Here is a 27,168-nt window from a genome sequence, read left to right as displayed (position 1 = left end):
CTTCTTCCCTTTCTCTTCTCCTGTAGAACCCCAAAGGTTAACGCTCTCACCTTAGGTAAGTGAACGCCGTGCTCTCCATCTGCCTCGGAGCAGGGTGCTGTAACCAGTTTCTTCACTGGATAAGGGGAGCAGGCCTCTTGACTTCAGAGGACTGCTGTCCGTCGTTTACTGCACAAACGGTAAGTTTCGAGTAATTCTAATGTCTTTAAAGTCTTTAGTAATGATGTTTCTTGTTTTGCAGGGTTCCGGCGATGGCGGATGACGGGCTGAAGTGAGTTGAAGATGGAGCCCGTGTGATGAATAGAAGCGCCTGGAAGCACGTAAGTAAGCGCTTGTTGCCTGCTTCACGATGCGCTCTAACTGTCTTTTTATTTTGCAGGTACAAGTTCGGAGCGGCTGCAGGGTGCCGGAATACCCACTGGGTTAGATGTGGAAAGGAGTAATGGCACGTGAGTATTAAAGTTCCCCAATGTCTTTAAACGCACCTTGTTTTGTCTTTCAGATGCGGATGCAGCGCCGAAGGCCTCCGGAGCGTGCGAAGAGTTGGTAAGCTTTTGTCTTTCAGATGCCGGAATGCAGTGTGAAGACCTCCGGAGCGCACGAAGAGTAGGTAAGCCTTTGTCTTTCAGATGCCGGAATGCAGCGCGAGGCGTTGGTGACAGCCAATGGACCAGGTAAGTGAAGAGCTGTCACTGAAGACCGTAATGCTAACCTGTTCTTTCTTGTCTTTATAGTTGTTGCTGAAGACTGGATTCAGGATGGTAAGCCTTTTTCCTTAGGCCCAGGATCAGATGCAGAAGACACGATGAGCGTTCTGCTGCAGAGAATGCAGAATAACACAAAGCAAGATTCATCCATCGGGTGTGGTTTAAATAGCCTCCTGTAGTGCTTAGGTGTCTCCTTCCACAGCCACGCCTAGGTAAGAAAAGAGTTCCTGCTTTCCAGAAGAGTTCCAGTGTTCTGAATCTAGGGAGTGGCTCCTGCCCCACCCAACAGGAAAAGTAGTTCCAAACAGAAGAGGATCAGAGGCTCAACTGGCAGGCAAGTAAGCAGCATGGTCTGCTGCAGGTAAATCCACCCAAGCATTATGAGCCCGGCGCTTCCAGCGCTGGGACTGGGCATATTTATGAGCCTGGTGCCACTGGCGCCAGGACTGGGTCCAAAAGGTCCCAATTGGGACTGGTTGGCACTCGGAACCTGGGTTATGGATCTGCTTCCAAGGGAGTTGGGAAAACCCTGACCTTTTGGAAGCAGAGATCATGACAAGTAGCAGCAGGGCTGCCCTTCTGATGGAAGGTATTCAGGAGTGGAGCATAACCTGTATTGAGTGTGGCAATCACAAATGTGTAACAGACAGGTTCTCGTTTCCCCTGAAGAAATTCTTAAACTTGATGTGGAGCAAAAGACATTGCTAATCTGTTTGAGGTTAACCCTTACCACAGAAGTACTTGCAGTTAGTAGTTTATTGTGGCCTGGCAGGAGAGTACACCATAGCAGGGAACATTGTAGTAGTAGGCCTGGCAGGTGAGTGGACAAGGTGGAAGCCATAGAAGTACAGTGTCTTGAAGAATCATTATTCATTTTGTGGATTAATGCAGAATCATCCTGACAAATTAATGTCACTGAAGCAAGTGTTTTGTGAACTGCTGCAGAATAATTTAATATTGTCAAACAAGTGGTTTTGTGAACTGGTGCAGAAATATCCTGACAAAGACCTTTTGTTGAAACTAATTAAATCCGAAAATACTAGCTATTCCCAGCGTAACATATGATGTACTAGCAAATCTTCAAGGGCAATATCGGTCTGTGATTCATAGGGTCTCTTCTGTCCCCCTTCTTAAATATCAGAATTACCACTGATCGCTACCAGGAAGGGGGCGTAGGTCCCTGTGACTTATTAATGATCATTGAAAAGGCTAAATGTATCGGATGGAATGAGAGGTATGCACAGTGGAAGAACAGTATCTAAGTTCCATCGATCACACAGGCCTCTTTGATGTGTCTTAATAGATGCGTAATTGTCAACCATGTTCCATTAGAGAGTCCCTGTGATGGCATAAGATTTCATAGTAGCATAATTACAGCACCTACTTTCAGGTTTAGCTTATGAGGAGGCATTCGTCCTACAGCATTTCGTTCTTTAGAGACTGAAACGTTGAGCCGGTAATTAACTGTTAATTGACACTGGAACTGGTGTGCCCTGTGTGAAGAGAAGTGGGGGTGGAAAGAAGTAACTTCTGAATGTTTGCAATAGTTGAAGATGACGGCGTAGAACCAAGCTTATTCTGTTTGTTGAAATGGTAGCTGTTGAAGTGGGTGCACTTTGCCATTTGGCCACGCAGGGCAACCCAACACTGATAAATTGTATCAGCTAAGTATGGAAACATACCGAAGCATTTTATTCATATAGATTCTTTGCTGATGAAAATAAGTTGTTTCGAGATCTTTGTCACAAGTGAAAAGAGGAAAACTTAGTTGAACACTTGTGAGCTGTTGGTTTAAGTTGTAACTTTGTGTTATCGAGTTACAACAAAGAGACCTGAAGTAGAACTTTTGTTATGAGACCCGATTTCTTTATCCTTTTGCAACTGTTGAACAAAATCCTGCTTGATATGATATGATGTGGCATTTATAATAGTCCTGTAGAGTTTCTGGGGAAGGGGATCTCACCCAGATTATAAGGAGAAACCGTTATCATGATGTGAACTTAACTGTTACATTTGTCGCTTTTGAACTGCCTTATATTGTGAAGGCATCATGAAGCAGACACAGACAACAGAATCAGGTTTGGTCTACAGCCTTTTAAAATTCAAAATGCAGGATGGAGTAAGGACTACTTGCCCTCCCGTCTAACTGTATACAATGTGTAGGGATGTCCGCATCAAATGAGTAGTGTTCAAAATAAAGTTCAGAGTTCCTTCCAGCTCTTGGCTTGTAATCCGCTTTCCCTTCCCCATGTTCAAAATAGTTCATAAGGCATAGGGGTTCCCTTCCCGAAGAGTTCAAATCTTTTCAGCTTTTCAAAACAACACAATTCCTTGGGACGCTTCCCAGCTTTTATGATATTGTTACTTTTCACTAGTTCAGATAAGTAGTTCAGTTTCTCGACTTCAAAACACATATGAGTTTGTTGCAGTTTAGACACAAGCTTCTTTGTGGGCGCTTTCATTGGCTTTTCCACGCAGGGGTGCACTCGGTCTAGGCGCAATTGTCAGACCACATGGTACACCCATTACAGGTCATGCAACTGATACCCGTTCCTTGGTGCTTTTCCATCAGCCCTAGGGCACTGCTTCAACTTGAGAGTGCTGTTCAATTTAATTCACCTGTGTCACACTCTCCTGACACTGTACCGTGGCTTGGTTGGCCACCATACCATGCACTTATTACACTTCTTTGTATTCTCTTGGCTCTTGCCAATGCTTGTTGTCTTATAACATACAGTTCCTTTAATTCTCTTGGCTGTTGCCAATGCTAGTTTCTCTTATTACACGGTTCCTTGAACTCTCTTCACCTTTGCCAGTGCTTGGTTTCTCTTATCATACAGTTCTTTGTATCAGGCAGATTCACAAACTTTTTTTCACTCCGATCAATATTCAGAAATGCTCAGATTTGCTTTCACTGATCAGTATTCATAGAAATGCTTGATTCTGTTCAAATCAATGTTCATTGCTCGCTTTGCATATTCGCCTGCCATCCCGGTGTTCCCCCTTCTTCGTACACTCACTGGTCAGAGTTTATGGCATTCCCGCGAGGTCCTTTTTTTCCCGCCACGAGTTCTCTCCTTCCCGTCCGGTACCTCGCTTATTCTTATTCTCCCAGTAGCCCTCTGTGGCTTCGCTAACCCGGCGATGTTCCTCCTGTAACTTGGACTCACACGACTGCTTCGCTCGGCCACACCGGTCTCCCTCTTGTGGTCTGCACCCAGCACTCTGTAGCCCTGCTTCCACAGCTGCCTAAATTTCCACAATGATTCCGGCTTTTAAAGTTCCTGCCACCATGATTTGTCCAAAAAGAACAGGACCGCTCACTGTTGAAACGGTAGTCCTACCTTACTCTTGCTGTCCTCTTCGTCTCAGTACACCACTGAGGATTCTATGCATGTGCATTTGTGAAATGGGGATGTGTTTCTCTAGCTGGTCTCTTGCTCGCCCCAGTGCCCAACTGGTGTTTCTTGGGGAATGTTTTAAGGGAAGAACAGGGAAAGGGCTGACCATAGCCTATATCGGCTTGAGGGATAGATAGTTTGTTATGAAAAAGAAATGTGGGATACCATGTCTCACCTAAGAACGTCCTCTTCCCCGCTCCCCAAGTCTCCTCGACCCAGATGATCCTTCCTCGCATATCCACCCCCAAAGTCCGGATCCAAGAGCGATGGCCTTTTCCTTGCCACCCAAGAGGAGGATACAGGGGGAAGAGAAGTGAGGATGCCCTCAGGTTCCTCACAATATTGCCTTGTTGGTGTATGTATAAGTGTGATCGACAGAAACCTTTCGTTAGTGTTACCTTTATTTTAGGCAGGGAAGCCCTCATCAGGGTAGGGATAGTGAGGAGTTTATCCAACCTTTTGAGTTAATAAAATGGCATCTTTTGAAAAAACCTTCACAAAGTTGTGCGCCTCACATTTCTGACCCCTCACATAGCATACTTCCGTGGGCCCAGAAAAAAAACAGAAATTAAACTTTTTAAATCAACTTTATAAGCCCTGTGCTTGTTCATATAGCACAATAAGGGAGTTCCTCTGTGCAGTATTTGTGAGGCTCCTTGCCTGAAAACATCACTGCAGCAGTGCAGGTGTGAATAAGAAACAGACACCTGCCGCCTGTCCTTATTTTATATTTTTTGGGGGAGCATTTGCCTAACTTTAGGGAGCAAAACCTAGAGGTATGCCTCACACCTAGAGGGCTAACCATGGCACTATTTTGGAATTCAGAAAGTGTGGATTGGCTGCATGAGGAAGAAATGTACAGGGATACTATTTTCCATAACATTGCAGCAAGGACCTGTGGCTGTGGACACATGCAGATCTTAAGATTTGAGATTCACTCTTTGATACTGCTCAGGAGATGTTTGAAGACCTTCCTTGGGTTGTAAAAAAACCTGTACTACGGTTCAGCAGACTTAATACTTCAAGAAATGCAATGATAATGCATAGACTGCGAAATCCAACCCCTAAAATGGATTCAGACCAGGTCTCCTCCGAAGGCGTCATGGTCGACTGGTACACAGTCTCATTTGGTCAGCAAACATAATTGCCACCTGAAAGAAATCTTGAGATTTCACCCAGCAAGAGTATTCGAGCATGTCACTCCAATAGGAGGCTGTTAAGTTTTTACCAGACCCAAATAGCTGTAACAAGTGAATGCACCTTGTATCTGTATTCACCAGAGGGTACTACCTTTCCCTTTCTTCTGTTCCCTCTTCCTTGGGATTAACAGAACATGCAAGTAACATAACGTTATGTAAAGTGATTTTGTCTAGTGCCCTTCTACCGTGTGTGTTGGCTGTGCACATGGCTCTGTAAGAAAAGGGTGGGTTAAGTTTGAGGAATGCCTATAGGTTTGAAGGGAAGGGAATTAGAAATAAGGGTTTCTAATTTACTCTTCAATATGTCTTCCAACTCAAGCTGCTTTCTGAAACTTTTTCTACTACAAGAGGATGTAATGTAGCTTTGCATCAGCACTACTTGACTCAGTTGTACACCATAATGTTGGACGGGATGTCCGGGGCAGTATTCATGGAACCATTTGTGCCCCATGAACACAGTTACTTTTGGTTTTCCACACTCAGTACACTAATCCAGGAACGCCACTTGTTTTTTTTTCGAACTGCGTCATGTCTAATCTGAAAGTGAACGTTAAGCCCTGCAGGTATTGTGTGTAGCAGAACTCGGTTTGGGATGGCGTCCAGGCCAGTCCATGCACCAGAAGGCCCTCCAGGGGCATGCCACAAAACTGTTACTTTGTTCCCAAAGGCAACAAGCACACAGTTTTTTTTTCTCATTTATCTATTAAGTTTTTCTTACAACAGTTTAACATCCCATCCACAACATTACCCTCCCTGCCTACCCCTAATCCTTCCCTCTCTCCCTCCCTCCCTCCGAACCCCTTATCTCTCCCACATCCCTTCCCCCTCAAGTGCTGTCTCGTCCCAGCTTTGCTTCTCGCAGTCCCCGTAGACTCTGCACACTTCACAGGTTAGGCACCACTGACTCTGATTTAGGTCTTCCCTCACCCTCCCACCTTTGTAGTTTTGTCATTGAGCCGAATCACAGATGCTTTAAGACCTGAGTGAATGCCAGTTCATTTAACAATTGTCCCGAATCCATCACCAACACATTTCCCCCCTTCGGGTCCATATGTTTATTCAGGTAGTCCAACTAGACCAGGCCCCCTCTATGTACATCTTGAAGCCATTGCCTCCGTGACGGGCCCGCTGGCCTCTTCCATTCCATCGCTATACGCTGTTTGTTCTGGTTTTTATACCTCTTTGACCCCGGTAGAAGCCCCCACAAACAAACCTCATGTGTACAATCATACCTGTCTCCCACCAAAGTTTTCAATCGTTCCGTCACCTCCCTCCAGTATTTAGCTACAACTTGGCAGTCCCAAACCATATGCCAGACTTCGTTGTGATCTCCCCCACATCTCAGACAGGTATGGGGCACAGATTGGTTCATCACATGCAACTTCTCTGGTGTCAAATATGCCCTGTGTAAATAATAGAATTGAGTGAGTTGGAATCATGCGTTCCTAGATGTCTTTTTGACCTCTTCCCACATTTGTGTCCACCTCTTTTCCAGAATGAATTCTCCAGAGTCCCTGTCACACCTGCCTTTAACCACCAACTCCTTATCCTTTATCAATGCCTGTAGGGCCCCATACACAAGGGACACCTTACTGCCACCTTCTCCTAGTTCTAATAATGTCTGCATTAGCAGTTGTACCTCCGGCTCCTCCGGTATACCGTCCCACAGCGTAGCCAGGCGTTTGACCACCTTGGCATACATGAGGAAATGACTGCTTGCCACCTGATATATTCGTCTCCATTCCTCGAATGTTAGCAATTTGCCCCCTTCAAAGAAGTCTCCTAGTGTGGTGCAGTGCTGCTCCCTCAGTGTCCTGAGTACAATACTTTCTAATGCTATTCTAATGATGGTGTCAAACCCGATTGGTAGTTCCCTGCTATATAACCCTTTGGCTGCATCTATATAACCCGCATCTTCCCTAATAGCTTCCCCCATACTGCCTGCCCCACTCTGAAAACAATTGTCCCCTTTACCCCCTATGGGTCCCCACAGTAGCTCCACACCCTGCCTCTCCTGCTGAATCCCACCCAGCAACCCTGCCACTTCCCCTCACGGAGCCGATTGCCAATGTGCTATCACCTGCAGCTACGCTGCCATAAAGTACATTTCAAAGTCTGGCATATTGAGACCTCCTTCGTCCCGCCTGCGGCGTAATGTTTGCATAGCCACCTGGGTTTGCCTTGTGTTCCACAGCAGCTCCCCCAACGTTTTGGGGGTCATTATGACCCTGGCGCTAAGGGGTTAACGGCGCCGTAAAAGGCTGCGGCGCCGTTAACCCCTTAGCGCCTAATTACGAGGTCCCTTTGCGGGACCCGACCTGAAAGGCTGGTCTGGACCAGCCGTTAAAGTAGGGACCCGCAAAGGAACCTTCGAGTTAATTACGGTACCGCAATTTGCGGTACCGTAATTACTGCCTTCCCCAGTCGCATAGAGCCATATGGGGCAAAAATTGGAATGGGGAAGGGCCAATGTTCAATGGGGAATTACCGCCCCGCCAACCTTGGAATGGGGTGGTGATTCCCCATTGAACATTGGCGGACTCGTTACAACACCGGCAGCAACCATGGTGCTAATAGCGCCATTGGGTTACCGCCAGTGTTGTAATGAGGGCCTTTGTCTATCATTTTAAAGAATACTTTCTTTTTTTTTTTTTTAATTTTGTTTTAGCCATATTAGAAAACAAAAAGTTTGACTTTTAACACATTTAATACATAACAATCTCATGAAATTAAAAAAAGGGAACCCAAAACGCTCTTAAGACAAAACATTGCGACAGCTCTGATAATTGAAGTAAAAACAGTAAATACACCATGAGAATTCATAAAATCACATTCACAACTTACTGAACTGGAATTAATCCTCTTCCCCCCAGATCCAAAACCTTTAAGAAAGCAACGACTTCAGCGGTCAGGAAGGTTTCATTACCTGATGATAATCTGTCCCAAAAGATATCAGAGTTCAACCACCTTACATCTTGGACACATCTCTGGAATCTTGCTGCTCAAGACCCAGGTGCCTGGATATTTCGATAGAAGATGTTAAAGCGACTGCCTTTCTTTTTCATCAGATTTATCACAAATGGCAGTAGGATATTCATCTCTGTTTCTGATAGACAGGATTTCCATGGTTGGGAACAGATTTAATCTGAATCTTAGAAATTCTGATCTGACAACTGGGTCAGACGATTTACTTGGATAGGGGGGCAATAATGACCTAGGTTTATCCATGCGTGTATGTGACGCTGATACAATCGTTGTGAAGGAAACTCCCATATGCCAAGATGGGGTGATCGGAGTATGCCCCTCAACATTTCCGTTGAGCATCCATAGGTCCCACTCCCTCATGAAATGTATCCAGACATTACCAGTGTTTGTTTTAAATTTGGTTTTCCTCGAGATCAGATCTTTTGTTGTTAAATAATCGGAATTCAAATCTCCTGCTATTATTATTTCGTCTGAGGGAAAAAGAGATGAGAACTCAACTAAACAGTCAGATAAATCTTGCAAAATCTCAATTAGGGGAGGAGGCCTAAGGATTCCAACATAGGTTGACTACTATCCAACTCAAAACTGCCTGACAGCCAATTTTCTCAACTCTCACCAGCAGGATACCCCGTTACTCACTAGAGAGCAATTTAGAGTTACAAAAAAATCATTTTTGCAAGCAACAAGTAGTCCACCCACTGGTCTACCCCCTCCCGAACCATGAACCAACTGCTGGAATGTAGAAAACCCATCAATTCCAAATACAGAGGTAAAAAAATCAGGTCCGAGTTCTGAACAGACGACTTCTTTTAGGATCTTGTGAAAAGGAAGAATATCCCCTGGTGTTCCAGGAGAGTAAGCTTATCTGTGAGCTTACTAGAGCCTCTGTTGAGGAAAGCCAATTTTAAGGTAAACTTGGGAGTTTATCTCCGGAACCATATCCCACATATTTGTTGAGCGGAGCATCTGTAACTTTACTATGCGGTACAGAACTCTGATCAAGACTTGGGATTTTCACTGATTGCATTTCTTCAATTGGAGGGCACAATTTAGAGACCAACAGGCCCCTCTGATCCCAGTCCTCTTTTGCCCCCAAGATTGTCTCTTGACCCCGTCTTGATTTTAGAACCAGTTCAACTGTATTTGTCTTGGAACTATGAGGGAAGCTCACTAGTTCAGTATCGGAAGAAGAAAAGTACTTTAAAGACGGGATGAACTTCATTTCCGATAAAATGGTTGAAAGATTCAATGGTAGTTTTCCAATCTCGTTTGGAGTTTTTCTTGATAAATACATTTTCAACCCAGAGACCAGTTCCGAGGAAATTAAGCTTTGTTGCCGCTGGTCAGAAGATTTACTCAGGGGGGTATGAGTTCAGAACAGGACCATTGGCACACAGCCTGTTTGAAACCCCTGAGCTCTGTTGAGGTAGAGGTACATTTTCAGAGTTGACTGAAGACTGCTGGCCAGCTCCGCCTGACTGATTTTAGTCCACCTGCCTTGGGTTCTTCCTGTTCTGAGCCAGCCAAATCAGGCTTACCCATATTTTAAGGACCACATTTTTGGCCGGGTTTCAGGAAGATCGGAGCAGGTTTCAAAATAAGACTCCTCAGTTCGGTTTTTTGTGCCACTTTTAGGAAAATGGGAGCAATTTTTCTCGCAGGTGTGATTGGGTCAGTTTGAATCCCCACTGCGATTTTTACTTTTTCCACCTCATCAGGGGGATCTACCCCAGTTTGTTTCTGGATTTGGTTCTTTTTTCTCTTTTTCCCTTTTCCATTGTTTGAAGCCTTAGAATTCTCTATCTGGTCTGGCACGGGCACCCCTTTCAGATTTCTGATAAAGTGATTAGTATCTGTCGCATGATTTTTATTTTTTTGTTTGACTAGTTTATTAGCTTCTAGTAGCTGGAGTTTCAATTAGGCCCTTGTTCATATTTTTCTTCTGCTTTTTGGTCTTTCCATTTGTTTATTTTTAATGGGGCTGCACTACTTCCTCTAATACTGAGGAAACATTTATTGTAGGCACCTCATCAGGGTCTTTTCAGGGGGTTCAGCCTCGGCCACATGTGGCAAACACAGAAACTCCTCCATTACAGAGGCTTAGAGGGGAGTGTAGTTCATCTCATTCACTAAGTTAATATTCTTCAATAACGAGGGAGCCGTCCCGGACCCACCTTGGGGCGAGTGGTCAAATCTCCCAGAGAGGGACCTAATCTCTTCCTTGACCCCCGCCCACTGTTCGGTTAGAAGGTCCATTTTTGACGACTGAGCCATGATACAGAACACAATTCTCCAAGAATCTCTAAGACAGAATCATTGAAGGCTGATTTTATTGTGACCATGGTTATCTTGTTGACTTCCAGTTCTTTCGTGATTTCCAGAAGTATGCCCGACTGTTGCTGTACTTCTAGTTTTAGGTTTTTGAAAACTTTCACCACGGAACTCAATACAAAGTTGAGAGCCATTATTGTGGGAGGAGCGAGTTCTTACGATTTCTTCACTTACAATGGATTACCTTTATCCAATGGACTTCTTATTCTCTGAGAGGACTTCAGGATCATGTCCTTTTGTCTTGGATAATTTTCCCACGTCACTGATTTTGCATTGAGTTCATAGGGTGACTCAACCAGAACTCGATTTTCCACCTCTAGCATTTCTTTATCGAGCAATTTGATGGTATTAAGGCAGTTTCTATTTGGCCGCCATGATGTGAGGATCTAACGTGGTCCTCATTTAAGATTCCCTGACCAGCTTCAGTTGAGTCCACCGAACTCGCTGGAAAAAGACTTCCAATGGCATTTTTCATTGTTGTTGTTCTTAGAGTGTAATCTAGGTTAGCTGGAAGTAGATTACGGATGGTATGGTTTAGAGGAGTGGATTCTCCTACTTCGAGCCTTGGGTGAATCGGCAAACCTGGGAGCCCCGAGCTCGTTGGAAGTTGGTCGTCTGTGGGGTAAACGCTATGAGGTGGAATGAAAACGCCCCCCGACTTATAGTGTTTAAAGGTGCATTTTTCCACTGGGTTAATACTATGACTAAGTGCACTGGCATAGTTTACATTTGTTGTAGCGGAGCCATTATCCTGAGGAGCGCTCCGAAGATTGTAGATTTTTGACATTTTGAATTGAGTTTTTCTTTTGATTTTTTTCTCCTTCTTTTCTTTCTTTACCCCCCTGCCCCCACACAACCACCCCTCCCCCCTTTGGTTGGGGGTGACCGCAAGATCTCTTAACTGGCCCGGTGTCCCAATAATACCAGTGTTCTTCTAGGGACTAGGAAAGGAGGGTTCTTACCACCAGCAGAGAGTGACGTCTGCTTCCTTAGTTTATTTAGGTAAGGTAATCCCACGTTAGTATAGGGCAAGTTAGGCCTTACACCATCCTGACATTTGAGTTAAGACCTTTTGTTTGAACTTTGAATCTGTTGTCTGTATTTTGCTTCATGATGCCTTCACAGTATTCACAAAATGCTTGGCCCTGGTAGCTGCGCACCTATGCCACAAGGGCATACACTTCTACCCTTATCTGAATGACTGACTCATTCGAACCCACTCTCACGCGCTCGCGACCCAGCACACAGCGGAGACCATATGCCTTCTAACTTTGCTCGGATTCCGCATTATGTATCCGAAGTCCTACATGGTGCTATCACAGATTGCTCTGTTCCTGGGCGCCTGATCAAACGGTCTCAACTCTAGCAACCCCCTCGGAGAAAGGGTGAAGGCTGTCCTAGGGAAGGTTCAGCGGCTGTTGACGGCGTCCTTCGCATCAGTCCAGTCCATCAAATCCCTGTTGGGCATGATGTCGTCCTGCATCCATCTGGTCCCCTTCTGAGGCCCCTCCAGGAATTCCTAGATGACAGGTGGAAGCAGGTCACTGGCACATGGACAGACAAGATCGCCCTCAATCAGGCAATCGGTCAGACTCTTCATTAGTGGTTACTTTGTCCACATTTGACTCGCTGTGCTCCTTTCCAGGTTCCTCCGTGCCAGGCTATTGTCGCTGCCAATGCCTCTCTAGAGGTTTGGGGGGTGTACACAGGACAATCTCACACCAGAGGCCTCTGGCTCCCGGAAGAGAAGACCTTGCACATAAACATACTAAAGCGCTGGCCGGCCTTCTGGGCCTTCAAGTCGTTTCAGCCTCAGCTGCAGGAAGGTGGTGCATATCTTCATGGACAACACCACCACTATGTTTTACATCTGGAAACAGGGCAGAACATGCTCCCCCGCCTGGTCATTGGAAGCCCAGTCTATGTGGCATTGGGCCATTCTGCAGGACATGCTCCTCATCCTCTTTCACCTGGCAGGCATCAAGAACACCATTGCAGACTCCATTAGCAGGGAGCTGCGGTCCCTGCATGAGTGAGAGCTTCAACAAGCACAGCTGTCTCATTTCTTCAGCGGGTGGGGGTCCCCCCCAGATCGACCTCTTTGTGAAAGCTGCCAACTCCAAGTGCCAGAGGTTTGCCAGCAGATATCCTCAGCCGAGAAGTCTGGGGGATGCCTTCTCATTCCCAGGGGACAGGCTATTCCTGTAGACCTTCCCTCCGATTCCACTCCTTTTATGTGTGATGAACACACTCTGATGTTGCCATTGCAGGATGATACTCCTCATGCTGGGGTGGCTGCGGCAGATCTGGTACCCAGACCTTCTCCATCTGTCATTGGTACCGGCCATCCAGCTGCCTCCACTCCTGACCACCTCTCCAGAGAAAACTGAACAATAATGCACCATGACCGACTGTCACTGAGCCTCACAGCCTGGCTCCTGCAGCCCTAGAGTTTGGGCACTATTCCCTGCCACTGGAGTGCAAGAAGATCCTGGCCACTCTACATTGTTTTGTTATATGCACACATGGAAGCGCTTCACAGTGTGGTGCAAGATGCAGAAGATTACGCCTCTGCGGATAACTGCTCTGCAGCGCCTCCTGTATCTGCTCTTGCTGGCTAAGGCTGGACTGGCTCACGCCTGCATCAAGGTTCATCTGGCTCCCACAATCCGGTACATACGGGCACCAGGTAAGCTTTGCCTCTGGTCGCACGGGCTCGTCAAGGAGTTGTTCAAAGGCCTTTTCAGGACCGTTCCGTGGTCGAGGGCTCCTGACCCGGCTTGGCAACTGAACATGGTCTTGACTAAGCTCGGGGGCCTTCATTTGAACAATGCATGATGCCCCTCTGAAGTTTCTTTCATGGAAGACTGCTTTCCTGGTGGCTATCTTACCTCGGCCAGGCGGGTCAGGGAGAGCTGTACTTGACCTTCCACGAAACTAAGGTGGTGCTGAAGACTCATCCACCTTCATGCCAAAGGTTCTTTCGGACTTTGATCTCAACAAGCCTTTGGTCCTGCCAGTCGTCTTTCCGAAACCGCCTGCTGAAAGTGCGTTGCAGTCGTTGGATGTTGCTTGTGCCTTATAGTTCTATGTGGCATGCACATAGTCAGAAGACATCAAAGCTTTTTGTTAATTTTGGACCTGTGGGACACTGGAAGGCCATGTCTTCCATATCCAGGTGGCTCTCCGGCTGTATCATGCATTGTCGTATGGCCAACAGACCTCTTCCAGGCCAGCCCCAGAGCCCACTCCACCAGAGCCATCACAGCTACGACTGCATTTCTCTCTGGTGTTCCCCTGCTTGATGTCTGCAGGGCTGCTACTCTGTGGTCTACCCACACCTTCACAAGATTCTACTGTTTTGACAGGGATTCCAGGGAGGAGTCCCAGGTAGGCCAAGCGGTGCCACGCAACCTGTTTGTTTGAGGTGAGTCTGTTCCAGGGCTAAGTGTATTTCCCAGGGTTGCATATATGTTCTGCTGTGTAATCTTATTCATGACTATGCAAGACCCCAAGCTGGAGAAGGAATATGTTACTTAACTGTAATCTTTTTCCCCAGCATGGGTCTTGCATGGATTCACATGCAAACCGTCCATCTTCCTCTCTAGCTCTTCTTGGTTCATACTGCCACTTTTACGTGCGCTACCAAATCTGAAGATGGCCACCAGGGGTGGAGCTCAGGAGGATGATTGTCATTGGCTCGGGGCAGTGTGACCCAAAGGACACTGATGGATTATAGAGGAGACGAGTAGTTTTCAGTTTGAAGCAAAACTTCTTTTTTTTACCGAGGATTCCCAGCCTGGCAATGGGGAATATTCAGGAGCATGTGAATCCATGCTGGAGAACAAGAGTTATGGGTAAGTAACTTGTTCCATACAGGACATTTACCATTATGCTATAAGAGAAGGTAAAATTGCCAATGGGTCTCTGCTTAATTGATGATCATTTTGGTATCATTATCCCCTCCACTCCTTATGTTTTGTTTTTGGGTGGCATTGTTACTCACATTATGTCGATCATTTTTCTTGTTCTGTTGCTTTTATGAAGCCTTAGACAATTAATTTGTACCTCATTTCATTTTTATTTAGTTTGTCAAACAGGTACAATCCAGCAATGTTGCGATACAATTAATCATCTGAAACGCATCATCATTCAGAAAGCACCATCATTAGTCAAGTCTGCCAAACGTCGTTTACCAAGGTTTGTAATTTTCCAAAGAAAAAATATTAACAGCATGAGTTTGTGCATTAATGCTAAAGTAAGTTACCTAGATGAATACTATACACTGCATGGTCAGAAAAAGCAAAACAGTTTTTCCCCAGAGTGCAACATTGTTGCTGATTTTCTTTTTCTCACAGTAGAATATCCCGTAAAATCATATTATAATATTGCTAATTGCCACGATCAATTGCAAATCTCACCTGAATTTTTGCAAGAAAGCACATATAGGACTTTATAATGAATACCGTCCTCCCGTAGACACCCATATTTGAAATCTCTTCCCCAGGCACAGACTTAACAGAAACCTATTTTTCCTCCTACTAAATTACCAGATGCATTAATATGGATCACAAACGAGTTTAACCTTAGTACAAGTCAACCATTTTAACTCCAAACTCTCCCTCATCCTGAAAGACTTTCCCTCTTTTCACCCACCCTGAATGCAATAGCAATAGATGCATATTGTGCTTGTGTTTCAAAACCAGTGTGGGTCAGGATATATCAGGGTTTGAAGTTACGATTCGATGAGCAGGGGCAAAAACCAACTCCTGGGTGTTAGCCATGGTGCTACAGCAGCAGACCCATTAGCGAGGATGCAGAGCAGATCTAACTTCCACATGAGATGTCCATTTTCTGCCCATTTGTATGATCAATTATGTTGAATATGTAATAGATGTGTCCCAATTCATTTTTATTAACCTTCTCCAATACTCACTTAATGTCACACATGCATGTGAATAAAGCACCAGTTGTCATAGGGAGCCAAAGTTAGCTCCTGGTAGTTGTTGGTTTGAAGCCAACCAGGCTCTGCAAGTCTGGAAGCAGCAGCTAAACATCTCCCTGCAATTTCGTACCCTGGCTATAGTCTGTAAAGTCTTCAAATATGAAATCACCCCATAGTCTATGTCTTTATGGGGCGCACACTACATGTACACTCCTTAGATGCAAAATTAAGAAAAGAATTCCATGTGGCATAACAAGAGTAGCTGGGTTATGTATCCTGTGTGTGATCTTTTACATCTTTGGGAAATTCCAACCCTGAGCAACTTACAAAATGAATATGGTTAATCACCCATCCCTTAAAGCTTGGGTATGCACCATCTTGTAGCTTTTATAGTAGTTTGTGAATCAGTTGAAATCAGGAAGGTTAGTCTGGGTAGCACCCGCTGTCATGTGACCCAGAAGCAAGTAAGCAGGACCTGGAGTGAAAGAGCCCAGTTCCTCCTCAATGTTCGCCCTAATGTCAAACCAAAAGCTATAATGTCAAACCAAATACTATTTAGTGCTGGGCCTTCCCACGATATGTAATAGTGCCCTTGGAACCACAGCCATTCCAACATTAATCAGATCTGTTTGGAAATCATTTGTGCAACAAAGCCAGGGGATGGTACTACCTCTGAGCAAATTTATTTTTGATGGATTCCTTCCTCCCACAGATTAATCTATGATAATCTTTGTACAGTGCAGCTGTTTTCCGGAAACGTTTTCACCACTAGGATGCCCCACGCAGCTTCCTTCCTGCTTCACTCGCTCCTTCTGCGTGCCCTGTGCTGGATATGACGTTGGGGCCAGTTTATATTGAGGTGCCGCGCCCATTACCTTAGAAGTCTCCGATTCCTCCAGAGTTGAGGATTGGGTGGGAAAAATGTACCTGTGGAGCAGTCTCTTCTGAGGGTCTGAGGGGACCTTGGAGTGGTGACTCTGCTTTTTCGATTAAGTGTTCATGTGGCTGAGAGGAACTGCTGCATAAGCTGGACCTATTACGGTGCTGCGTCTTCTCTTTTCGGGCCAAGGATAGTTTTTCTAACTTCTGTTGCCTGCCAGGGGACCTCGAGTGAGTCCTCATGTCACCCTTTTCCTTGTGGAAAAAGATAAGGAGCTTTGTAGCATGTTTCCCAGAGAGCCTTCAGGTGCATAGACGGACACAACCCACAGTCCTGGGGGTCATGGTCTTTCTCTAAACAGTAGAGATATACTTTGCGGATTTGGGGACCAACATTTGCCGCCCGCAGTGCACACAGGATTTGAAGCTGAGGACATTACAGGATTCTGCATGATTTAACAACTCAATTAGCAGACCAGGAAGTTGGATATACCATTCGATGGCCATAACCTTTTTGGTGCAAAGGCTGACGATACCCTTCAGAAGGTCCAGTCATCCTAGGTGACTAAGTCCTTGGGGGCTAGCAGTACAACAGCCTTAGGCACAGCCGTCATCTCGAAGCAGCAGTTTTTGTCCCTTTCCCGCCTTTGCTCAGAGGGGCCGTAGTCCGTATACCCCAGGAAGGGGCCAAGGCAGTTGCTTCCTGAGAGCCAGAGGGGAAGTGGTGGCCACCTAGCGGGGCATTGCAGTAGCTGCTGACCTAGCCACACCCCAGTGTGCCAAACCTCACCAGTGTGGAGGGGGGTTTTCCTTTTTCAGCCCGGAATGGTCAAAGACCACGTCCGACGCTTGGGGCTTGCAGGTCAATTATCAGGGATATCGCATTCCATTCCTTCAGCTCCCCCAGCACCAAGGCACTGCAGCCACCCCTTTGTCTCCGGACCTCATTCTACAAGAGGAGGTCATTCAGCTTCGGTCAAAGTGCAATCGAGCTAGTTCTGCGTTCAGAACGAGCGAAGGGGTGGTACTCTACGTATTTTCTTGCGCCCCATCCTGGGTCTATTGCTGCTGAACAAGTTCACGTTGATGACTAGCCCAGATTCTAAAAGTCCTCTATCTGCAGGACTGGTTGGTTTCCCTGGACCTTCAGGATGCCTACTTTGATGTCCCAATTCATGTAAAGCACAGAAGTACCTGAGATCCGTGGTGGGCCAACACCATTACCAGTTCAAGGTTCTGCCTTTGGGGCTTCCTTCAGCTCCCAGGGTTTTCAGCAAGCTACTAGCAGTGGTGGTGGCTCGACTCGGGAGGGAGGGCATTCATGTCTTACACTACCTGGACGAATGACTGGTCCAAACTCGCTCACCAGATCTAGTGTCTGAGCACCTTCTTCGCACATGCACTCTATTGCACAGCCTGGGCTTTTCTCTGAACTTCAAAAAGTCTGTTTTCTGCATCCCAATCCCTCCAACTTATCAGTGGCATGTTCTACACTTGCCTTGGCGGGGTCTTCCTGCCTGAGGATCGAGTCACGAACACCTTTTGCATGTTCAATGTCCTCCAATCCCAGGGACAAGTCCCGGCCTAGGCCTCCTGTGCCTTCTGGGCCTCATGGCCTCCTGCATCCTAGTGGTGCCGGAGGCGAGGTTGCGCATGAGATCGCTTTCATTTGCTAATGGTCGCAGTTTCACGACCACATGATGGAGCTCTGGCAGACACACAGACAGACAAGTAGACTTTAAAAATTCTTAATGCGTTCCTGCCAATCCCTTTCATTCTTCTGGTTCTCAGGTCGATTGCGCCTGTTTGGAACTACAGTGATCCTGATCACCCCAGACTGGACCCGGCAGAAGTGTTATCTGGAGTTGGTGGACTCGTACATCTGCCCTCACTGGTACCGTCTGAGGAGAGTCGACATACTCTTTCCCATATGTAGGTGTGGTTCCTCCACCCAAACCTCAGTAGCCTGAACCTTCATGCTTGGCTACTGAGAGGCTCAGATACAAGGAGTGCGACTTGTCAGATGATGTCTTCCTTTCAGCTAGGAGGCCTGCTACAAAATCTATGTCTGCAGGTGGTGTACATTTTCGATTTGGTGCTGGGAGAGGGACCTGGATCCTTTATCCTGTCCTCTATCCCATTTGTTGCATTTTCTGCTATCTCTGACATAGGCGGGCCTGCAGATTGGCACTGTATAGGGTTACCTCCTTGCTGCTTTTTCGGTATTCAAGAGGTCCTCGGAACAGGGCTAATTTTTCACAATCCCCACTGTTCTGCAGGTCTTGCAGGGGTTGTGAAACCAGTTTCCACGCCGCCAGTTTGTGGTTTTGATGTGGGATTTGAATTTAGTTTTAACATTTCTTATGGGCGCTCCATTCCAGTGCCTCCATTCCTGTTCTATTAGATTGCTCACCTTCAAGGTGATTTTTCTGGTTGCCATCACATCCGCAAGACTGGTGAGTGAGCACTAGACATTGGGCCTCATTACGAGGTCGGCGGTAAAGGGTTAACGGCAACGGTGCCGTTGCCGTTAACCCCTTACCGCCGCATTACGAGGTCCCTTAGCGGGTTCCGCTAAGGGACCAGAGCGCTAATAACGGGCCCGCTATTAGCTCCTTCCCCATTCCCATTGAGCCCTATGGGTGCTCGAATGGAAATGGGGAATGGTTCTCAGAATGGGGACTTACCAGGTCATTCCAACCTTGGAGGACCCGGTAAGTACCCATTCCGAGAACCCGGACCCGGTATGCCTAAAGGGGGTAGCCATGGTGCTAATAGCACCATGGCTACCTCCTACCTTGTAATGAGGCCCATTGTTTGTTTTACCTCCCTACTGGTTTGTTCCAAAGAGAAGGTGGCATTGAGAGTGAAGCACTCCTTTCTGCCGAAGGTGGTTCGGATTTCCATATGTCTCAGAAGATCCATCTTCTTGTGTTTTGTCCTCCACCTCACCTTTGCGAGGCAGAGGAACAAATCCCTCAGCTGGACCCGGTACATGCTCTTAAGTTCTATGTCTCTCGTACTAGAGAGACTAGGAAAGATGACCAACTTTTTGTTGGTTACGCTGGTGCTCATGCTGGCAGGGCTGTAACCAAACAAACCTTGTCCAGGTGGATCATTCTCTGCATGTCAGAATGCTATTATCTGGCTGTGAAAGATGTGCCTGAGGGTCTCGGAGCCCATCGTACCAGGGAAGTGGCTGCCACCTCTGCCCTGCAAAGGGGAGTCCCAGTACTGGTGTACTGGGGAGACCCCCGGCCGGCCCACAGAGTTGGGGTTTGCTCCAAAGTACTTTAAGACGAGATAGCTGCACCTTGAGATGGATGGGGGTGCAGATTTATTACTCAAACACCAATCAATAAGGACAACTCAATGGTTTGGCAAAGGAAGTCTGTTTAATGACAAGTACAAAAACCGGGGAGTCATGGCAATCAGCAGTGATGCGATAGTCCGTCTTTTATAACTTTTATACTCAAAATGCGTCATAATCTAACTTGTAACACTCAAAAGTTAACATGCAATTCTATTGGATAGGATAAGGCAAGTTTAATATAGGTGCTATATCTGTATATGGCAACGCAGTGTGGGGATTGGGTAAACACCATCAGGTGGGCGTCTAAGCCCTTCCTTCAAAAATGAATAAGTACAACGTCCTATTGGTTCTACTAACTATAGGACCCTAGATTATTTGGTCCATTGTGAATTGGGTTGGCATCAACCCCATGCATACATTTCCACTTTGCTTGGCAGCACAGAGAACGGTCTACCAGATGCAGGGTGTCCCCCAATTCACCCAGCGTTCCTTCAATCAGTCAACACTTTATGGGCTATGTGTCAATTAGTTCACTGTGGTTGGCCTCGAAACTGCATCTTCTTGTCTCGAGAAAGTTCAGATATCTCTTTCTGGGCGGATGCCAAGCGTAGGTGTGAACCCGTGCTCCTTCTCGCTCGGATGGTCACGTGCTACCACACCGTGAATTTGCCTTGTTTCTCTCAATTTGTGTATTTGATTTTCGTTTCACCCGCCACCTGCCTTCACCTTCTTATCTCGATCCTTCAGAGGCAGGATATTCTGTTCTTAGCTTCAATTAAAAGTAGCTACTGTTCATAGCTTCTATTGGTATGACCCTGGCTTCCCTGGCATAAGCTGACTCTGCCGAATTTCGATTCAGCCGCCTTTCCTTGTGTTGGCAAGAATATGAATCTTCTTGCCTTTGGCCTATAGTAACCTGGGTTGGTTCTGCTTTTAGTGCAAAGTGGACTCGCACTTATATAATGTGCTTCGTTTTGAGGTAGATTGTGTACAATGGCGCTTGCCGCTCTATTCTTCTACTTACCATAGCAAGCCGCACTGTTTTCTTAGCTTTCTTGCGGTTACAAGCATTTGTACAGGCGTTAGCTGGTTGAGTATCTTCATCCTGCTTACAGCTTAAGTTTCTTTGTATTTTTTAGATCGCTTTCTTCTTCTAGGTTCACGATATCCTTATTCATGGCGTTTTGTCTTTTCGCATCATCCTTTGGTCGTCATTTCTTCTATGGGTGCGTTAGTCCAGGCCCTCGTGACGTCACCATTCGTCTTCCATTAAGGACTTTTTGGTTTCTTCCTGAACAGTACTTCATTTCGTCTCATTTGCTGGTAGGGTTTTCTCAATGGATACCTTACTGTCCATGGGTGTTTGGTTATTGGTACTTAAATAGGTATTGTTCTTCTGATAGGCACTGGGCAGAGCTTTACTGCGGCTCTCTGCTGGTTTATCTGCTCATCGTACGTCATATATTTCGGTGTGAAATTTCCTGGTACTTCAAAATGGGCGACTGGAGTGCAGGCTTTATTTGGGACCTCCTCTACACTGGATATTTGTCAGGCAGCAAAGTGGGCATCCTTGCACACGTTTACTAAGCCTCGCTTTGCTTCTGGGCATAAGGCGCTTTATAAATGTACAAATAAATACAAATAAATCACTCCTTGGATTCCCTTGCGGGCGAGGATGCACGTTTTAGTAGGGCAGTCCTCAAGAGTTTTCTAGTGGTGTTCTTGCTTCCTCCCTCCAAGTTTACGTACTTCTTTGGGTGTCAATCATTGGAAGAACAAATTACTTACCTCTTGGTAATGTTCTTTCTGATGGGTGTTCCTCCCACAGATTCCTCATCGCACTCCCTACCTGTCCCACTTGCAGTAAGCTAGTACACCATTGGTTCTACGGTCCTTCAGCTTCAGAGGGCTGGGGAAAAAGGGTGGAGTCTGCAGTTGCCAGCAGTGTGAGCAGCAGGAAATCTGAGCAGTCTGTCTACTATTGCCATTGAGGAAGAACGGGTCAAAAACCCCTTTCTGGCACGGAGCACCGCAGAGTCTGCAGTTACCAGCAGTTGGCGGAAGGGAGTGGCGTGTGGCCAAGAAATTACTGTGAGTATGTCTGTTGTGGCTGGGAGAGGTTCTTTCTTAGCGTGCTGCGCTTGTTAACTTACAACTTGACATTGACATTGCTATTGCTGTTATGGCCATCTATAATCTGCACACATATTCAGCTGTGCTCTCATTACCCAGCTCAACCCAGCTATTGCCTCTGCCTTGCTTTGCCCCTCCAGGTCCCCTTCGTGTGCAGGAATACCGCCTCAACCCAGCCACATTTCCCTCACAGCGGGCAAGGTATGCGTCCCTTCATCAGAGTCAGAGGTGCTGCACGATTCGGAACTTGTGTTAAAGGGAAATATGCCTGCTTCTGGCTCGGGTGGGGGAGTCATTGAAATCTTATGACTCCTGGAACTTGAAATCTCTGATTGAGGTAATGAACGGGAGGGGCGATTGCATTCTTTTACCACCGGCGCTACTGAGGAACCTGTTACTGGATGCAGTTCCCTCGTTTTCCTCCCCCGAAGCAAGTTTGCTTTCATCCAGCCCCTCAACATGCCTCAACCCTGATCACTGCCCTAGTGGGACCCCCCTAGTCAACACCCCCTATGCTCCCGATGCAGGCCGCAGGGGATGGGGTCTTCCTCTTTGGGAGATCTCATTGCCAATCTTTCTCCTTTCAGAAATCAATAAATAGGGGGCCTCTGTCCTCAGTATGTCCTCTACAAAACCAGGCACCAGCTGAGAAGTGACCCTAACAGAGAATTACTCCTTCTTGGCCGTCCTTACTAAAAACAAGGAAATCCTAAAAGAGATTACGGACCTGGAACTTAGTTCTTTCCTCAATGATGAGGGCATTTGGTCCCCTATTTCTCTGTCCAGAACTGCTACAACTCGAAACCACACAGACCATAATATGAACATTTCCTTTTCAGACTTCTCAGAATTTGACCAGGTCAAAATAGATCCTCCAGACTCAGGAACTTCATCTGCCCTCCTGATTCCAGCCAAAACACCACATTGGATTCTGGAAGTCTCCTCTCCAGTCCCTATACTCCCCCAACCATTGACTATTCGTGCCCTGCCAAAAGGAAACATTTGCCCCTTAACGGAAGGTGTTTGGAACTGCCTAACCAAAAAAAATCATTGGTACCTTGTAATGTGTGTGTGGGTGCGCAGCTGGATTTAAAGGCATTATTTGACCAGTTGGTCTCTACTGCAGTACGAGCGAACACTCATTTACTGTTGGTTCTAACGGACAAAGTGTCCTTTGTGGAATCCTTCTTAAAAGGCCCTCAGTGGCCCTTGCTTTTTGAATTTGTGAGCAGACTCGCCGCCACCAAACCAGTGCGGGTGCAGGGCCTGCCGGCGGTGCCATCAGTCCCTCAATTGAGTACTGCCCCTGAATGTGAGGAGGCAGTTGGTTGCTGCCTACAGGCATTGGATGCCGCTGCAGTCGGCTTCTTTGAGGATTCACAGGGGATCATGGTGGAGGCATCAGCTCACATTGACCCAGCCATCATGCTGTGGTGGAGACTGAAGCGTCATCTCTAGTTCCTCGAGTGCCCTTTGTGATCTTTGAGGCTTCTGAAGTGAGGGCAAAGAAAGCATCTGTGCTCCCTAGTACCAAATTGCTGTAGCAGACAATGGTGACTTTAAAAAGAGCCCCAGCCATAAAGAAATCAAAGAACAGAAAAGGTTTCCACAGGAACGTGGGTAGGGGCTCATGAAAATTCCTGAGGCATTTGCCAATGCTGCGTCTCCCTTTTGCACCCCATTGCCTGAGGTCTTGTCAAACCAAACCCCAGCCCCATCATGTGGCCTTAGACTTGCAATCCATGCCATTACCTGAAAATCTGCCTTTTGTGTCGGTGTCTGTGACCGACACCGGGGAGGATGGCTTTACCACGGAAGTCCTGTCACTTGGCAATGAGGGGGATGTAGATGGGGAAGTGATCGTTTAAACTACAATATCTGCTCTGGAGGGCAGTTACATCAGGTGCTTAGGGGCACAGTCTGTGGACTTATTGACCGCGCATCAAGTGACCGCCTAGCACACTATAGTTACTGCCACCAACCTGATCCCACCAATTGTCCATGAAGAAAGAAGACCAAGCTTTCAGGAGCCCCCATGCGAGTATATGGGTGACACGAGATCACTCTGCTTTTCAACGCTGGAGGAGCGTCGCTCTAAACTCATAAACAAGTGAACAAACAAGCTGCCGCTACCTCCCAAACTGGAGTTCTTGAATCTGCAGTTACTCCTGTCTTGGGAGTTGAAGGACTGTGTCCAATTGATACTGAATAGGATGGCTGTTCTGAAGTTACTTACTAAAGTGCCCACATTATCTTACTTGAGCTCAGCTGACATCGAGCAGGTGGAGTACTGGAACAAGTTGAGACTAGACAAGGTCATCCACCACTTTGCCTCTCAGCTGGTTCTGGACTCGGTTCTAGCAGCCTTGGCTCAACTGGGGTCATGGGGCTTCTCTGTTGGAGCCTATCAAAGTGCCCAGAAATCCCTTCAGCCCATACCTCTGCAGAGAGCTGTGATTCCAACCCTCCAACTGAGGTAGCGAGAGTCCCACAATCTCAACCTATCCTAACAATAACTTGCTCAAGGGATGGTTTGGCACACGGCTAGCCACTTAATGGGCAACGTGGAATCCAAGGATGGCATGGACTGGAACTGGGTGTCGGCCTGTCTGAATACGCGTAACCATTAGCAACTAAAACTGAGTAGGGTTGCTTCTTTTACATTAAGTGCCTCTGATGGAATTCTAGGGGCTATGTTAACATGCTGTCACCAAGGGCCTCACCTAACCTTGAGGCTGATTTGTCCTGTGTCCAGGAATGCTGGCTCTTGTAGCCCCCGAGTGTGGACCGATATCATTGTTTGTTGAATCTGGCATACTAAAGGAAGAACAGATTCTGGATTACTGTTTGGCATCCAGAGCGACATTGGTGTAACAGCAACCGCTTATGCTGCTCCTAATGCCTTTGTAGAGCCAGTAGAATTGACTTGGGACAAGGATCTTTATGTAGAAATGTCTTCCACTTTGGTAATTAATATTTATTGGAATCCTAATGTGATGACCAGAGAATGCTTCTTTGTGGCAATTGAAGACCTAATATATGAGTGGCAAACTGTTAAAATTGATAATGCAATCCTGTTGTGTGGTGACCTTAACGCAGTATGCTGGAAGTTTACCGAGGTGATTATGTCCGGTTATAATACTATGGCTAGGAAGTGTGGTAGTGCATGGATGGAGTTAATGAGTGCCTGGGATTTGAACATGGTGAATGGCATGGTTTCAGGTGACATCCCACCAAATCCTACTTGGCATCGAGGTACTGCCAACAGTACTTTGGACTTCTTCTTTGTCTCGGACGAAATATTACGGAATGTTGACTCCATGACAATAATAAAAACAGATCTTAGCGATCATTGCCCCTTGTTTTTTGGGGCTGAAGGTGGTGAAACGGAAAGAGTCCAGCCACTTCTACGACCAGGAACTAGAGGCTACCTTGGGTAAGAATAGGGTCAGTTGGAATAGGGTGAGTATGGCGATGTTTCATGACATACTTTAACGTCTCTTCCCCGCCCAGCTAAGCTTGAGCAGGCTCTGTCGGTTATTCCCTACACAAAGATATCTTGGATCAAATTTACAAAGCGATGCTTGGCCCTGGCACTAGAGGAAACATTTTAAGAAATCATGCCTTCGACCCTATTATACAGTTTTTTTTTTTAAAAAAAAAGGGATTTAAGGCGGGCTCTTCGACGCTGTCAGCCATTCGAGGCTGCTCAAAGTAAAGACATTGAAGTTTAAATACAAGTAATGGCTTTGATTTTACAAATATGAAATTCTGCCGAATGTCGCCCAAGGGATGCTGCCGTTGGTCAACTCAAGAGATGCGTCCTCTTTCTGGCGAACAATTAACAAATTTGTGTCATCATTGTCTACCTCCCTGATTAATCCTATCAGGGAGCAAGGGAGGTTTGATCACTTTAAGGAAGTATACAAAGGGGATAATTGGGAGGAAAATTCCCATTTAGAACCAACTGCAGGACCATGGCGTCTGGATTTTTCAGAGGAGCAGAAAGTCTCTCTAATCACCCGCAGCAAGAATTCTCGTGCACCAGGGCCTGATGGTCTGTCGAACGCAGTGTTAAAACTCGAGCCTAACCTGTGGGCACATATTTTGGGTCGAATCTTTAACAAAATTACCTCTGCAGCAACCATGCAAAAACATGGACACAGTCCACTATTGTACTGATTTTTTAAAAAGGTCAATGATGGCTAACTACAGGCCCATAGCACATCTAGATATTCCGGCAAAGATTTATGTGAGTATAACGCTGAATGAACTATCAGATTGGGCATCTGGTGCGGGCAGACTGGATCTGCTTCAAATGGGTTTCAGAAAGGGCACTGGCACGAATGCTAACATCTTCATTCTGGGTATGCTAAAAAAGAAGCCATGGCGAGGGCGAGACCAGTCTATATGGCGTTCATCGACTTCGCCATGGCATTCAATGGCATAGACGGATCCTGCCTATGGTCGAAACTCAGAAAATGGGGGTGTCCGGCTCACTTATTAGAGATTCTTGTTGCCTTACACTCTAATACATCTATCAGAGAGCACCTTAATTCCCATGGCAAATTGTCAGTAGCAATTGTGACTGTGTGTGGCCTCAAACAAGGCTGTGTACTGGCTCCTTTACTCTTTAGTCTCTCTCTCTCTCGGATCTTGCCGAGATCTTTCGAGGTATCCGCAACTTCTCGCTGAGTCTAGCCCACATTAGCCTGCACTACTTACTTCATGCAGATGATCTTGTTCTGTTTGAGTCTACCCCAATAGGTTTACATTACAGCACAAGCTTGATGCCCGGGCTGAATATGCAGAACTAAATCATCTAAGTATCAATATAAATAAAAAATGAGAGATACAGACGTTCAGACCGGGGATGAAACAAAAATATAACAATTTCAACTGGAGTATCTTTAGTACGCCCTTAGAAAAGGTCTCAAACTTTTGTTATCTTGGTTGTAGATTACATGAACTAAAGAATAAAACTGAGTGCCAAAACTATCAGCGTTCCAAGCTACTCAAGCTTGTGCTGTGAATAAGACATTTTTACATTTCTCTTTGAGCCCAGTGCTGCAATTCTACAAAACCTAAGGTTCTACCATCTATAACCTATTGTGGTGAGAACTGGGGTCTTCCTACACTATTGCACTGTGATGCTGTGGAGGGTATATTTTGGAGGCAGGTCTTACACCTACCCAATGGTGTTTGTACAGCAGTCATTTGTTATGAGTTAGGCCTTTCCTCCATACAATTCGACCTTAATTGGAGGAACATGTCG

At 46.3% G+C, this 27,168-nt stretch overlaps 1 protein-coding gene across 1 annotated transcript in view; it reads left to right on the top strand.

Moving 5' to 3' along the window:
• The window catches only part of PRKDC (protein kinase, DNA-activated, catalytic subunit), a 3,362,625-nt gene that overhangs the window by 859,293 nt on the left and 2,476,164 nt on the right, over positions 1 to 27,168 (top strand). Inside the window, exon 29 of the mRNA XM_069621025.1 lies at positions 14,712 to 14,823. Within this exon, the coding sequence (XP_069477126.1) occupies positions 14,712 to 14,823 (112 nt within the window). The remainder of the gene's footprint in view (positions 1 to 14,711; positions 14,824 to 27,168) is intronic.

The sequence above is a fragment of the Ambystoma mexicanum genome, chromosome 5q (assembly GCF_040938575.1).
Source record: "Ambystoma mexicanum isolate Mex_15411 chromosome 5q, UKY_AmexF1_1, whole genome shotgun sequence".
NCBI classification, from domain to species: domain Eukaryota; kingdom Metazoa; phylum Chordata; class Amphibia; order Caudata; family Ambystomatidae; genus Ambystoma; species Ambystoma mexicanum.
The sequence above is the reverse complement of the archived record's forward strand: the minus strand, read 5'-3'. Positions and strand labels throughout refer to the sequence as shown.